General features: G+C 36.1%; 1 protein-coding gene across 11 annotated transcripts in view; it reads left to right on the top strand.

The window, feature by feature from the left end:
* The window catches only part of RAPGEF2 (Rap guanine nucleotide exchange factor 2), a 193,473-nt gene that overhangs the window by 157,698 nt on the left and 19,786 nt on the right, over nucleotides 1-15,989 (top strand). For 6 of the 11 annotated variants that reach the window (XM_030012683.2, XM_030012660.2, XM_030012723.1 and 3 more), the window contains 7 exons: nucleotides 835-987; nucleotides 1,355-1,519; nucleotides 4,484-4,591; nucleotides 4,683-4,886; nucleotides 4,994-5,102; nucleotides 7,329-7,575; nucleotides 12,068-12,225. In XM_030012683.2, the coding sequence (XP_029868543.1) occupies nucleotides 835-987; nucleotides 1,355-1,519; nucleotides 4,484-4,591; nucleotides 4,683-4,886; nucleotides 4,994-5,102; nucleotides 7,329-7,575; nucleotides 12,068-12,225 (1,144 nt within the window). Of the gene's footprint in view, nucleotides 1-834; nucleotides 988-1,354; nucleotides 1,520-4,483; nucleotides 4,592-4,682; nucleotides 4,887-4,993; nucleotides 5,103-7,328; nucleotides 7,576-8,712; nucleotides 8,725-12,067; nucleotides 12,226-15,989 lie in introns of all 11 variants that reach the window. The other 5 variants (XM_030012670.1, XM_030012676.1, XM_030012648.2 and 2 more) reach the window with 1 other exon arrangement.

Below are 15,989 nucleotides of genomic sequence, written 5' to 3'. Positions count from 1 at the left end.
TCCTAAGTATGTCCACGATTTAACAACCTTTCAGTTAGAAGAAACACTGTTATTTCCTTTCAGTTAAATACTCAAGTTCATATAAGAAGACAGTTTAATCTTATCCCCCAAAAGAGACAAAGGTATAAAACTTGTAACAAGTTACAGAAGGCAATTCATAGTGTGTACAGTATTTTCTTTTTCTAAGTTGTAGTGAGTGGTCTTAATTATATTTGCATGCTGTAGGTGCTAGGGATATTCTTCAGATATTTATTCTTGCACTTATTCTTGGCTGAGCAGATGACTGTAGAAAATATTTTTCCTGCTGTATGCTTTAATCCAGAAGTAATTTGTTTCTGTGTGCCCGCACTCATGTAATTGAATAAATGTTAGTTTTCTTAATGATTGACTTTATTAATAATAGCTATGAAAAATGAAAATTATTTACAGTAGCAATAGGCACAAAAAATAAAAGCTAGGTTTTCCCTTCAATCTCTTAACCCTTCTAAATACCACGCAAAAGCTTGCATGGGAGAAAAAATACCAGCTACTAGGATAGTGAGCTTCATCTCCAGCAGAGGGGATATCAGAGCAGCTAAAAAAAAATGGCTAATAATGCTAAATCACTTTGCTCTAATGAATCTTGGTCTCCTCTAACTGCAAGGTTGTAGTGGAAGTACTGTGCTTGTGTATTCATCTGCTTACTACAGCTGAACTGCTGGAAAGACAAATTTAGCTCACTGCAGGTTGAGAAATTACTTTATCTTCTCTGTTAATAGAGTACTTGCATCTTAAGTCTAAACGCTTTTCTGAAGATTTTACCTTTTAATACTGGTGCGCAATGATTCTTTCCAGTTTGTTTGTATAGCCCAGCAAGATTATTGCCGCATCCTCAATCAAGTAGAAAAGAACATGCAGAAGGTAGAAGAGGAAGGGGAGATTGTGATGGTGAAGGAGCACAGGGAGCTTGATCGCACTGGAACAAGAAAAGGTCACATTGTCATCAAGGTAAAAGCAAAAGAGGGCATGTCTTGCAAAAATCTGTGTTCTATAAACTTTTTAACTTGGCAAGTTAGGTCCAGGGTTAGTTGAGATGTATATTATAAAAGTATATATTTAAAAATACAGTTAATATTTCTAGTTTTTCTCTTTATAATTATGCACATTGATAACTAGGTGATTTCTACAGAAATTAATTGCATATATTTTTTACATTTCTTATCACAATGGTTAAGCTGTTATGTTTGCTTAGCTCATCGGTCAATAGATGCCAGTATTCATTCTTGTGTAGAGCATCTTCAGTATGTTACGAGAAAACAAATTTGCATTTATTGAAAACCTGTTTTAATAACTAAGATTATTATTTTTTTAATAGGGAACAGCTGAAAGGTTAACAATGCATTTGGTGGAAGAGCACTCTGTGGTAGACCCAACATTTATAGAGGACTTCCTGTTGACATATCGGACCTTTCTTTCCAGCCCGATGGAAGTGGGCAAGAAGTTGTTGGAGTGGTTCAATGACCCCAGCCTCAGGGATAAGGTTAAAATCCCCCGATTTACATACCTGTTACCATTTGCATTGAAATATAAGCTATTAAAAATAATGTATGTTTTAGAGAGAATGACTAAACTGAATAAGACACAAATAGCTGGTGACATATTTTAATGGCAGAATATATGGATAACACTAAGAAATTTTTTTTCTTTAATTTAAGTGTTAATGTGCTCAGAAAAGGTAAATTAGCCATGTTTTACCTTGCTGTGTTTTTACAACATAACTTAGTTACTTGCAAGTATAAGGAAAGCTTTTTCCCAATAATCAGTGGGTTTTTTTCATATAATTCAATAGAATTCTATTGTGTCTCGAAATCTGAGTGTATAACTAAGTTCTGTGTTTTCCATGAATAATACTAGTTAACACAACTTGGCAAATATTTTGTGATAATTTGTTTTTATATAAAGAGACTATAGAAAATATAGCTGTTGTTAAGAATCTGTTGAGCCTTACACAGTATTAAAACAAAAACCAACCCAAACACAACGAAGCAATCAAACATCCTCTTCCCTAAACAAAACTGCCATGATGGAAGAATAAGACCCTGCATATCCCATTTTGGCACACTGTCTATTTAGGCTATACTGTGCTTCACACTGTAATGCTTTATTTTCACTTGTATACAATTCTCTCATATGTAAAAAAACTACGAAAAATTTCCAGATGTTTTTTGCAAATTTGAAACCAAGGGAATTATATCAACAAGGTTAAAGAGAAATTCAGTTTTCAACTTTTATTTAAATCTGGGTATTTCTTCTAGAAATGCTAGCATATCTGTGCCTTGGAGGAAGGATCTTACATTTGGCAGAGAAGATAGGCTTTGCAGCTAATATTGTTTAGCATAGGCTTGTTACAGCTTCTGAGCTATAATATTGGAGTTCATCTTTAAACTTATTTTTCCTGTCCTACAATGGATAATCCCCTCAGCCTCTGTAAAAGCATGAGCCAGCACAGTGGCTGGTATCACATCTGAAAACAGAGCAATTCTTTGTTTTGCCATCTCAGTAACAACCCCTTCCGACATCCAGTAACCCTGACAGAAAGGCAAGAGTCAGAGAACAGCTTGGGACAAGTGGAGATAAGCAAGTGGGGAACAAGGAATTGGGAAGATTTTGGCTGTTTTGTATTAGAGGCTGATAGGCAGTGAGGAGAGGGAAAAGGGTGAGTAAAACTTCCTGAGGATGATCAGTACTCAGTAGTAATCAGACTGGGATATTTGAGATCCAACCTTACTGATGATTTTGCCCAGCAGCAGGGTACTTGACTTTACAGCTTTAATCCTCTTTTAATGCTGTTCCTGGTTGTGATACAAATAATGGCATTCCTCTGGAAGTCACCATTCAAGCCTTTCCAGTGCAGTGTCATTTGGGTGTACTTTAGTAAGTCCCAATTTTGAAAGCAGCATTGATACTGAAGCTATCACTGCAGTGATTTAAAATATATTACGTGGTATGGCTTGCAACTTCCCAGCCAGTTTTAAAAATCTGCAATTAGCCTAAATTTAATGAGATGTTGCCTGGATCTTCCAATGTCATCCACATTAATGAGAAACACCACAGATGTTTAACAGAAAGGAAGTTAATCTTCAATTTCAGAGGTGGAAAAATCTCATATACGTTGGAAATGCTACCCCTAGCTACATCCCTGTGGCTGGGAGCTGCAGCACGTAGTGCTGTACAGTTGCCTCCTGTTAAAAATCTGAACTCTGGAGGACTTCTGAAATACTTGATTAGTTTGGTCATTAATTTCGGCAATTCTTCAGAATTCACTTGCTTTTCTGGGCTAAAAGGCAGACTACTTGGAAACTGTTCATGAGGGTGGCAGGGTTTGGTTTTGGGTGCCTGGTGTCAGACCTTTAGCAAAAGCAGCTGCAGAGGTTTAGATTTTGTGCAGATGCAAAGAATGGACAGGGGTTACCTTTAACTGATTAAAATTTGTATGAGATTTTGTTCTTAAGCTCTAGTTTTCGAAATGTTTGGAGGTTTTCCCCTACTAACTTACTTTCCTAGCATAACAGAGGAAATGCAGCTGTATTTTTAGAGATAACTTTGAGTGGCACAACTGTTTTGGATTCAGGAGCTTTTTAAAAATAGCATGAGTCAATATTAATTCCAGACATCAAAACTCTTTTATTTTGTCAGGACAAGTGCTGCTGATGCTCTAGGCCAAATCACATACTAAGATAAAATTTTATAGTGGAAGCATACAGTTTTAAAAGACGCAGCTCTTATTTTGTAGCTTTACCTTCAACAATATTAATTGATAGTATTCCTTTAGGTTTTTTCCTAACATATTGTAAAATACCAGCTAAGATCCTTCTGAACTTGATAATCATAGTTGTTTGGGGGGAGTAGAGGTAGAGAGAAGGGAGGAGTAGTGCATGTATTCACTGTTAAAACCTTTCCTGCTTCTCACAATAGTTCCTTTTTCCTGCCTCTCTAAACATACAATAGCTCTTTTACACAGGTAAATGCCTAATTAAGTTAATGATGGCTTATCTAAAGATTTGTGAGATTCAAGAACCAGTATAAAGCAGTATCGGAAGCTTTATGATCATGTGCTTGAAGAATTAAGCAGATTTGGAAATGTACATGAACAGGAAATTGTTGTTGTAAGTCAGAAATGGATCTAACTCATTGCCTTGTACCTGTGTGCTCTATTCCCTACTCAATTGAATTTGACACAGCCAGTGTTAATTTTCTAACTCATAGTATTTTTTATGAAATACAATGTACAATTGCTTATACAAGTGGAAGCAATTTTAATACTTAATTCATTCTAACCTCCTGGTAAATGCATATTAGTAAAGTTAGGTTTGGGTGTACAGATATAATATTTAGGATTCCAATGGAAATAAACAAGGTCTTTAAGGAGCAGTATTTTTAAAGGACTTACTAGTCATGTTCTGGGTGTTCCTGGAAAATATTTATATTATTGATTAATTTTCAGGTTACACGGGTAGTATTGTTGTGGGTGAACAATCACTTCAATGATTTTGAAGGAGATCCTGCTATGACTCGATTTTTGGAAGAATTTGAGAACAATTTGGAGAGGGAGGTAAGAGTGAGCATTTTTTCTGACAATTTAGGATGGCAGGGAGTAGCCAGGCTGTTGTTATATATAACTCATTATGCTTTTTCTCTTCTAGAAAATGGGTGGACATTTGAGGCTGTTAAATATTGCTTGTGCTGCTAAAGCTAAACGAAGATTGATAACCTTAACAAAGCCATCTCGAGAAGCCCCTTTGCCTTTTATCTTGCTGGGAGGGTCAGAAAAGGGATTTGGAATCTTTGTTGACAGTGTAGATTTTGGTAGCAAAGCCACAGAAGCAGGCTTGAAACGTGGAGACCAGGTATGTAATTTTAAAATGTCTTCCACACACCCCCCCTTTTTTTTGTTTTTGTTTTGTTTCCTTTCTCTTTGCTAAATAAAAATAACACTACCTGTTTGTATTTTTAGATACTGGAAGTGAATGGTCAAAACTTTGAAAACATTCAGCTGTCAAAAGCCATGGAAATCCTTAGAAATAACACTCATCTGTCTATCACTGTGAAAACAAATTTATTTGGTAAGTTTGTGTGCACTTTTTGTTCTAATTTCTGTTCTAATTTAGATGGAGTCTTAAATTATTTTTTTTTAATAGTTTAAAATAGTTTTGTTTGAAACACCTCTGTACTGGGGAGAATAGAAAAAGGAAGCTTGCAGGTCCTAAAATACCTTAGTTCATAATTGCAGAGAAAATTTTCTGAATAGGGTCTTGAATGAAGTGACTTCACTCTCACAAGTGTATGTTTCTGAATTAAGAGGAACTATTGTGACCATTTAGCTCAAACTTATAAAAAGTGTTTGTACATGTAACATTTAGTCCTTTCTCAGGAAAGAAGCTTCTTTTGGAATTTCAGCTGATCAGTGATCTTAATCTGTCTGCTGAATTTGCTCATCCTTTTTCAGTCCATGCCTACAATGAGTGCAACAAGGTTAATAAAAACTTTCTTGCCAGCTAGATGAAAACAGTCTTGCTACCTGCTGAATCCATTCTCTTCATTTCTCCCTCCAACAAGTACTAAAGCAGTCATAAAGGAGTCTTTAAGCAGCTCAGGACCTCAGTTAGCATCACAAGTAATTAATAGTTTGTGGATTTTGTTTGATTTTTTTTTTTACCACTGGATACTTGGATTATTTATATAATCTAGTGATGTGTTCCCCACGTATCTCTTCCTGGATCAGATTCTTCATCACAAATAACTAGGGCAGAGTATAACCACAGGATGTCACTGCACTAACTGATGATTAAGTATGTTTAGGTTATCTCCAAAAGTCATTTGTCAAATCTATTTCCTGGGGATTTTTTTTGCTTTGCAGTAAAGATTCTAATATTTCAATTGTTTCTAATAAGTAGAGCATTTCTTAATATATCTGTATATGCTTGTTTAGCAGTATGTGCTTGTTTCTCTATGTATAAGTTCTGTGTAACCATCCTTCACACACTAGGTTTTTGTATCTCCTGTGTTGCTTTAGTATGTTTAAGATTAAACCCAATTTCTTCATTTCTTCAGAAGTCATGTTCTTATAAGTTTTTAATCTTGTCGCTCCACTGCAAATACTGAAATCACATCACAGTAGAGTCTCAGAACAGTTACTTTCTGTGTATTGCATGCAGTATTCCTTATCAACAAATCCCAAAAGGAGAGTTTTCCTTTCTTTAACAGCATCTTCTTACCTGTATCTAATTTGTCTGTGCAGCCCCCAGCTCCTATTCGACAGTACAGTTATTGGCTCGGATTACTCCACTTTTCTTTGTGTGTCTATTTTGAAGGTTTTGAAGTCTCTTGGTGATTTGTTGTGTACCTCTGGGGATAAGGATGAATATTAAGGACAACGTTAATACATAATAGTAAAACCTAGCCCCTAATACTCATCCTTAGCTGGTTGCCCTTGTTCCTCCCTTTTCTACAATTCCTTGGTTTTAATGATCAGTTTTCATTTATTATTACAAATCAACTTATCAGATGATTTTTCCATTTATATATGGAGACTTCCTCTCACACTCAGAATATGTGACTTTATCTCGAGATCAGTTTTGTTTGATTTATTTAAATATATCAACATTTTTGTGAAGCTAAAAGTTGCAGCAGAAGAACTAATTCACAAATTCATCATTTTTTTTCTGCCCCAGAGATGACTCTTTGCTAGGGAGCTGAAGGAGTCTGAGAGGTTTTTTGTATATCTGGCAGATGGATGCAACAGCTCTGTCAAACACCCAAGGTGTCTCAGTAGTCTCATACTTTCTTATATTTTCCATATGACTTTGTTTCAGTTTCCCCTCTGACTTCTGATTTTTTGATCCTGTTGCTAATAATTTCTTGTCCATCTGAGAGCTTTTGTTGCTGGTTATCTGTTTAAAACCTTCTTTCTCAGTAGTTAGTTTTGCTATCTCATTTTTGTCTAGTGTGCTCTTTTTATGCATGCTACTACTCTGCAGAAGCCTGTGTCCTTAGGTTGAAAAATCAAAGTCCTTCTGTTGACACCATCCGTGCAACCAAGTGGTTATCTAGTGTTTCTGTTCTGAGCTGGGCCAATTTACTGATTTTCTGATTCATACTACAGAAAATGAATGTCTTTTTTCAAATTTAAAAATTTTTTAAACTCTTATATCTAAATTCATTTAAGGCTTGAATTGACAGAATGTCCTAATCAGTTTTTTGTAATGATTAATATTAAACTGGTCTGGTGCACAGAGCTTTCTTTTACATTTTTGTTCTTTTTCTTTCCTCCCTTTTCCTGTCTTGTGCAGTTTTTAAAGAACTCTTAACACGGTTGTCAGAGGAAAAAAGAAATGGTGCTCCCCACCTGCCTAAAATTGGTGATATTAAAAAGGCGAGTCGTTATTCCATCCCAGACCTTGCTGTTGATGTGGAGCAGGTAATAGGATTAGAAAAAGTAAATAAGAAAAGTAAAGCCAACACAGTTGGGGGAAGAAATAAATTAAAGAAGATACTTGACAAGACTCGAATCAGTATTCTGCCTCAGAAACCGTACAAGTGAGTTTTTTATTTCATCTTAAATATTTCCTTTGTGTTAAATTTGAATAATTTCTCATGATACTTACAATTTGTCATGATACTTTTTCTATTTATTAATGCAAACCATGCTTATATCTGGAAAAAATATACTATAAAATACTAGTCTGAATATTTGAATGATCATAGACTACTAACAATGCAGTTCCTGACATCAATATGGACATATTTTACTTCTTATAGATAACGCGATGGCACGAATACTTTTTCGTGTCACTTACTGTTTTCTTTTAAGAGGACTGTTAACTGGAAGCATCCCAGGCAATTAATTTCAGAATAACTCTGCAAGCAGGTTTGATGATTTCAATTTATCCACATTCCAGTGGTCTATAAGAATTTCTGCATACTGCCATAAGGGATACTGAGGTTAAAATTTTAATTTGGGATCTTTGATGAATTGACTATTTTTTTAATGAAAGCTAAATATGGTATCTGATATCTTTTATTCTATGAACACATTTTAGAAATAGAGTTCTGATAAGGATCGTCAAAAACAATAGAAGAATGAGTTTTATATCATTTTATGGGAATCGGGTTCTTGGCCAAGACAGATGGCATCAGTGGGAAAAATGAATTGTAGAGGGTAGTTGATGTGTAGTCAGTGTTTTCTCTTGCATTTTTCTTTTCTGTGTCCCACTGAGGAAGAGATCTATTCTATGTAAATTCATGAAAAAGACACTTGTGCTGAAAATCTAGGATTTTTTTTCCTGCTATATTACTTTAACAAAAAACAAACAAACTTTGCTTAACTACTGTTAGGTATTCCCTACTAAATGAATATTGTTCTGAAACATTTAAAATAGAATGTTAGTAATGTAAAGGTTAAATTAATATAAATTATTATATCCAAATAATGGATATTTCTTAAATTGATGCAGATACACTTCAGTAGAGGAGAATCTGTAAATCCTCTTTTTATGTTTTTTGTCTTTTATTTCACTGGTCTTGTACGTTTGTTCCTCTGATGAGCCATACATACTGTTAGGAGTGATTTTTTTTTTGCATTGTTCACCATAATTCCATGCAAAAGCTGCGAACATTCTTGTTGGTTTTCTTTTTTTCTTTGATTCCTTTCATTTTTGCACTTTCTCTGTGCAGGGACCTTTTCGGGTAAGACTCAGAAAAACAGTATACTTGACCTATTTTCCTTGCTTTACTTCATGTGTTATATATAGCAATTTGTCTGCAAAGCCGGTTGACATTCAGTTGTTTGTGTCTGCACGGTTTCTGCATAGAGATGTGTAGCTGTAGACTTAACTGTTTGTGCTTTTTTCCCCCCCTATAGTGTAGAAACTTCTATCTCGTTCTTCCCAATAATTAATGGTATTGCATATATTAAGGGACTTGATCTATTCTCACGTGTTTTTAAATAGCAAAAATCAAGAGGGATGAAAAGTTTATTTACTCATTAAAGTAGAAACTGTCCACCTTGTTTTTGAACATGAATGTATCCTCCATAATGTATCCAGATAAAATCAATCTTTAACTAGAATGAGGTCACTGTTAGAGCGAGCTTGTCAGCTTTGTGAGACATTAAATCAGTATCAAAGATGAATCAGTTTGAGCAGGAGATAAGGCCTTCCTTCAGTCTTGCTTTTCAGTCCAATAATGTCAAGTAACTTCCCGAACTGAGCAAACAGCACCATTTCCTCTGTATCTACTGGGAAATCTCCTTCTCTCCACTGGCTATAAGGCATCTCTTGAAGTGTGCTACAGCCTCCACTTGAGCTCTTTGCTTGCTTTACTCTTCTAATCTAGAGTGCTTTTGTGGTCTGTAGGCTCAGTTGCTCCAAATAAGGATTAAACACAACCCCTACCTCCATCTCTAGCAAAGTCCTGCCTGGTCCATAATGCAGCATCTCGGACAAGGAAGCAGTCCCTCTCTCTCCCTTCTATTTGCAGCCCTGCAGTGGGATGCACAGTATACTGTATTTTGAAGGAAGAAACATTCAGGCAGCTCTACCATTCCATTATCCCTTCTACCCTCTTTGTCATCCAGCAGGAAAGTTATTTTTTAGTTAATGCCACCCCCCTACATGGCAAATGCATACAGAAAGCAATAAAAATGTCTTTCCTTTAAAACCACAATCTCCTGTCACCAGCATAAAAAAACCAATTTACCTAACAGCAGGGGCAGTTGATCTTCATGGGACCTGGAGTTTTCTAGTGTTGCTATTTGTATCTGAAATTTCTGGGGTTCATTTCTTGTTTGTCTAAGGTAGAACTCACTCAGATTCTGATTTAAGTTTTAAAAATATAGTAAATTGAGTGTAAGGTAAATACTTTCCAATTTAGTATACAAATACTGAAAATTGAGAATAATTTTAGAAACATTACCTTTTTTTAAAAAAAAAACAAAAAAAAAACCCAAAAAAACCCCAAACCCTAACATTTGTCAGTTGATCCACTTTACTGAAGCTGCTTCTGTCATGACGCACGGGATAGGTATAAGATTATATAACACTGACAAATGGCAAAAGGAATACATAATGCAAGTGAAACTATTAATATAAGGGGGAGGGTCACATTGTCTTCATTTGGTTTGAATTTAGAGAAAATACTGGTGTTGGCACATTTATGAAATATACTATATAGTTGTTTAGAACCAGCAGAAAGGATTTTGAGGTTCAGGGGCTTTGGGTTTTTTTGTTTACTTGGGGTTTTTTTGTGTGCATGAAGTGGTTCCTACTTGAAAGACGAGACACTGATTGCTGGGAATGCTTTTAGTTTTAGTGAAAGACTTACTTGCTTGTGACTTAGCATGAAAGTGCTGTGTGCTGAGTTGATCATCATTGCTTGTCACAGTATTTTGTGCTTTATGTGGAAGTACAAAAATACAGATGTTCAGATTCAGCCTAACTTCTGATTGAGAAAGAATCCAAGAAACTTTTTTTCAGTGGACTTGAGTGTTTCTGTCACTCTCATGGCTTGGCATTTACCCTTTGTAAAATATTTTTGTAATATAGAGTTATCTTGTTTTTTAAAAACAAAACAATGAGAAAACCCAAACACATCATACAGAGATACCCCTCCAACCTTTTTCGAGTTGCGTTGCCTTCTAAAACGCAGTTGCTGTGTCCGTGTAACTAAAATTGTGTCTTAAATGCCCAGAGATGCTGTCCTAGCTTCCCAGAGTACTGTTCCATTCATAGCACTTAAAGAAGTTGTAGAAGAGTGTACTGGGTAAAGTAATTCATTGGTAAGCACAAAAGGATGCTTGTGCTGTAACAGCTCAACAGGGATAATTATCAGGCCCTTAATTACTTCTGTTTAGGTTTTGTGAGGATGGATAGAACAGTAGACAAAAGCTTAAGTGCCCAAAATTAGAGTACAAATGGTCACTTGTGTTTCATCATTTAATTTAGTAGCTTGACTTTTTAGAGTTGTAGCAGTTTGCAATGAAATCTAAGTTCTAGTTTATGCTTTATTTCCATGTGTGGATAGAGATTTAGATGTACTTGGCTTTTTAAAAGGCTTTGCCTGTAGTAGCTAAATTTTTCATTATTTTCACTTTTTATAATGGCTGCTGTTCAACATTTTACACCCTCAGAGTATTTTATGAAGGATTTGCAGCTATGTATTTGTAGAAAAGTTCAATGCTCTAGCTCTGTGTCCTGTAGCAGTTCTGCTTCACTTGCTGATTATGAACTCAAAAGCAATAAGCAAATTAATGCCTACTGTAATATGATAGCTCTGCCTCTGATCCATCTTGCGCTACTGACCTCCGTTGGGACCCTGCCTTTCACAATTTAATAGGCAAAATCTTTCACCTTTACCACAGAATACTTTATTTACAGCTGTCAGGCACTTTGGAGGGGATACTGATAGCGCCCAAGTGTGGATGCTTACCTTAGCCTTCCAAGTTAGCTGGCATCGGTCCAGTCACATTCAGTGAAGAGGAACTCAGAGAAAGTGATACAGGGTAGGAAAATGGATGATCTCAACGATCCTGTCTGTTGAAAGACCTCAGATTGTATGGCTACAATGCATCCTGAAGTACAGTTGCAAATCCTATCTGTGATGGGGTGAAATGTCTGTGAAATTCAGGTCTTGTGAAACAGCACTGAGGGGACAGCAGTATTAGTCAAAGTTTGGGTGATGGAGTGGTGCAAGAATGATCAGGTGTGTACCACCTTGTGAATAAAGAATTTGGCCACTGTGAGAAATTGTCAAAAAAATAACAAGCCTAGCAGCTCCTCAGAGCTTAGTGGTGAACTTGAGGATCTTCTGGCAGTGCGAGCAGGCAGATCAACTCACTTTGGACATTTGGGTGCTGTTGACAAAGCTAGACAGCAAGCGCTGTTGTCTGGAGAATTTTAACTTCTAAATAGTGATTACTGTACTAACAATTGAAAGTGTGAAAATGTAGCGATATAGATGTCCCTGCATTCCTCTAGTATAGCCCGAGCTCTGAATGTCTTTAAGTCCCGATTTTATTTCTTTCTGGATGCAGTGACATTGGAATTGGCCAGTCTCAGGATGACAGCATTGTGGGACTGAGGCAAACAAAGCACATTCCTCCTGCTTTACCTGTCAGCGGAACCCTGTCATCCAGTAATCCCGATCTACTGCAGTCTCATCACCGCATCTTAGACTTCAATACTACTCCGGGTAAGGATCCTTTTTTGTTGTTGTTCTTGACCTTATTTCCTTTGATTGATCTCTTTTTCCAGAGTCTGAAGAAGTTTTTATTAACTGTATGCTGTCACCCACAGATTAGCCACATATTAGTGCATTAGGATTTATTACATTTGCTCCGGTATACTTTACTTGAATGTATTAGATGTCTAGTTTCCCAAGTATGTTGTACACCAAGTGCCTCTTGCTGATTGAATACTCGTGGCCTGTGAAAACTTATTTTGCTTGGTATTTTATAATTTGCCTTGATAGATCAGTCTTTACAATGCTGCAGTGTTTTCAAATAGCACAGTAGATCATTAGCTTACAGTAAAGCGAAAGGGCATTGGACTGGGACACAGGACATGTGTTTCAGTCTTTTTCGGAACAGACTTATATAATCTTGTACTACATATGTAAGGGACAGAGTTTCAAAGTTCCTGGTTAGTCACCCTGCCCTACAGCTGTGTGCTGAATTCTTTGCATATAAAGTGATTTAAAATCCCATTCTGAAATAGATAAAAAATTAACACATTTAGCAGAGAGGAACAAAGCATGGGGGCGAGTGAGGGAGAAAAAAGGGGAGAATATTAGAAACTTGAGAGCCTTATCTTATGAGAAACATTTAGCTGGAGCTCCTCGTAGGGTTGGGATTTGGGCTCTTATCTGACTGCAGGAAGGTTCTCGGCAGGAAACCTCCGAGTTAAGTATCCAAATCTTTGCTATTAAAATGTAGCTGCTGGAGGAGGATATGGTGATGGTAGCTGTGCAGACCCTTGGCTATTTTAGTCTAATCTTCAGAGTATTTCTCAACAGTAGAACTGAAAATTCAGTGCCCTCCTAAGCTTGAGGGATTTCATACCTTACCTAAAGGGACGATGCTTAAACATTGACTTATAAACTGGCTAAGTTGTGCAGTCATAGCACTTGAAACTGTGATACTGAGAATCACTTCATCTCAGGTTTTTTAGGGCTAGAGAAGACTACAGGAAGGTGGTGTGTGATTTTTGTCCCAGTGTCTGAGATTGCTCCTGAGAGAGTGGGAAGATCGGTATTTTTTTGTATCTTATCTAACAACTAGTGTCCAACGCTTTGAAGATATTCTTTATCAATAGGATCCTAACTTTTCATCAGCACTCTATCTATAAATGGGTGAAGATTCCATTCTCCAGCTTGCTATTTACCTAGACCAGATGGTTTTAGGTAATTAATGTCCCCCTAATGCCAAGCACACCGACTGGCTAACTTCCAGACCTGTGGGCATCACTGTAACACACAGCTCAAACAAACTCCATTATTTGAGAAGAAAAGCCATTACAGGTCTGAACATCCTTCAGTCACAGATGGAGTACAGAGAAGTTTAATAAATGAATAATGTTCTACTGTTTGCCTTTTGCTTTGAGGAAAGGAGATAAATAATGATGTAATGCCTTTGCTTTAGCAGTTTTTCCATTATCTTTATAGAAAATGTATTATGTAATTAGTGCTTTCTCATTTTATAAAAAGCTCTTTTTTTTTTTTTTTTTTCTTTGCTTAAAATTTGCCCAAATGTCCACACACTGAATATTTTTAAAGTAATTTGCAGGTATAATTTTTCCCTATGTGGGAAGGAGGGAAAAGGGGCACTGAAATAAAAAACATACTTTAAGGGCTTTAGGGATTGTTGCATTGTAGATAGAAGAGTTGAATTATACCTCTATATACTTTAAGACTTGGCAAAAATTAAAGCCTGCAATTTTAATTTCTTTTATTACCTTGGACTAAATTAAAGATGGAGATGGAGGCAGCTTGCAAGAAATTGAATGCACTGGAGAAGAAAGAGAAAAGTGGTGGAGCAGCCATCCTTTGAGGCTTTGGGGAATATCCCTCAGGACAGAAAATAAAACAACTTGCTGTTTTGGAAGGGTAGTCTTTGAGGAGAAAATGAGAACAGCTTGAAATCTGCAAGGAGTCATTTTAGTTTCTCTTCTGATTTGCTCAGGCTTTTTCAAATACACTTTGTACAGTTTATTTTTAAATATTCAAATAGTCAAAGCACTTTGATTTCTCTTCTCTTGTGCTGTCTTTGCTATTCGATTGGAAGTCAAAATAATATAGTAATGATGAGCTGCCAGTTACTGGTACTTTTTTTCCCCACACACAAGCTTTCTAAGGGACTAGATTCCTATCATATAGCATTGCATTCTTAAGCCTGCCACTCCAGTTTTGGTTTTTTTGAAAAGGAGTGAAGGGGGGTGATTACAGTTCTCTCCAAGTGCTGTTTTATTTAAAAATTATTGTGCTGAATTACTTGCTACCATTGCTATAGCTGTAATCATTTCAGTTGCTGACAGACTTCTCTGTATTCTGCGTAGTGCTTTTGCTACCAGCTCTGATAGGTATGCAGCTTGAGGAACTGGACGGTAAAATACAGTGCAAAGATGATACTTTTCTATTTGCTGTTCTCTGCATTTCTTTATATTGACTTCAGTGATCCAGCAGAGCAGGTTATTTTCTCCTTGCACAAAACACTTGTTTCTGGGGAGCGTTAAGTGAGTTCCCACCTTGGTATTGTTTACAGTAGCTTCCTATCTTCATAGCATTTATCTGAGTGGCAAGTATTTCTGTAACAGCAAGAGGCAACAAGATCTAGAGGGCGGTCTGGCTTTTAATAACTTCTCTGAAAGGCTGCGTCTTTGGCATCTGCCTTCCTCAAGATGTCAAAAAATGTAGAAAATATTTCAGGCACTGCTCTGTATCCCTCTTCAACTAATTACTGAAGGAAGATGGGTCAATATAGAGTTGGTGATAAAAGGCAAAATTGGCTTGCTAGTTGTAAGGTATTTGTACATTTGACTCGAGTACTTAGGGCTAAAAACTGGCTTATACTGATATCCTTTATGTGTTAACTGATAATGTAATCACTGAATTCTAATGTGTTTCAGTATTAGTGCTTCTCAAGCTGCAAAAATACTACTGTGAGCTTACAAGTTATGGGCTTAGTCACATGAAATTTGTAAACTAATATATTTAAGCCTAAACAGCCTTTGTGGCATGTAAATCAACTCATATCAGAGAGATTTATCTTAATGCTTTCCAAATGATTATTTTGGAGACATGCAGCACCAGTTAATTTTTGTTCTTTTGTCACAAGATTTCTCTTGCTAAATAGATCTTTCTGTAGTAACTTGAGTACATGTTATGCACATTTAGGTCTTGTGAAAAAAGGTGGTGGTTGTATCAAAGTGAAAGTTTTCACCCAGAGCTGGTTTTTTTCAGTATTTTTTTTGTAATAATCATTTTTTGGCTGTAGATTCAGAAGGCTTTCTAATACCTATTTTCTGGTTTGTATGACCTTTATGGTAAAAAAAAAAGAAAATAAATTTTTTAAAACATATTAATTAAAGAAAGAATAATGACCAGATGTCATGCCCTACAAAACTAGAAAAGGTTATTTGTAACAGAGGGAAGAAATTAAATTAATTGAAAGTACTTGTCAGTTAAAAATACCTTATGTTAAAAAAATCCAGTGGAGGATAGCTGTACAATTTTCATTCTTTTTTGTTTTCTTTTTATAATACAATGATAATAATCAAACTTCAGTTGATTAATGGGTCTAAATTTCAATACATCATTGGAAATATGGAAATATATATGGATTTGGTATTTCCATGTAGCTTATGGAAATACCAAATCCAACATTTGGAGTTAGGCTGGTAATTTTCCCGTTTTCCTAAAACCAGCTGCCTTATAGGTGTTCACTGTAAGTTTTCTGTCAT

This window comes from Aquila chrysaetos, chromosome 1, assembly GCF_900496995.4.
Source record: "Aquila chrysaetos chrysaetos chromosome 1, bAquChr1.4, whole genome shotgun sequence".
NCBI lineage: Eukaryota > Metazoa > Chordata > Aves > Accipitriformes > Accipitridae > Aquila > Aquila chrysaetos.
Note: the sequence above shows the minus strand (reverse complement) of the source record. Positions and strands in the feature narration are given on the sequence as shown.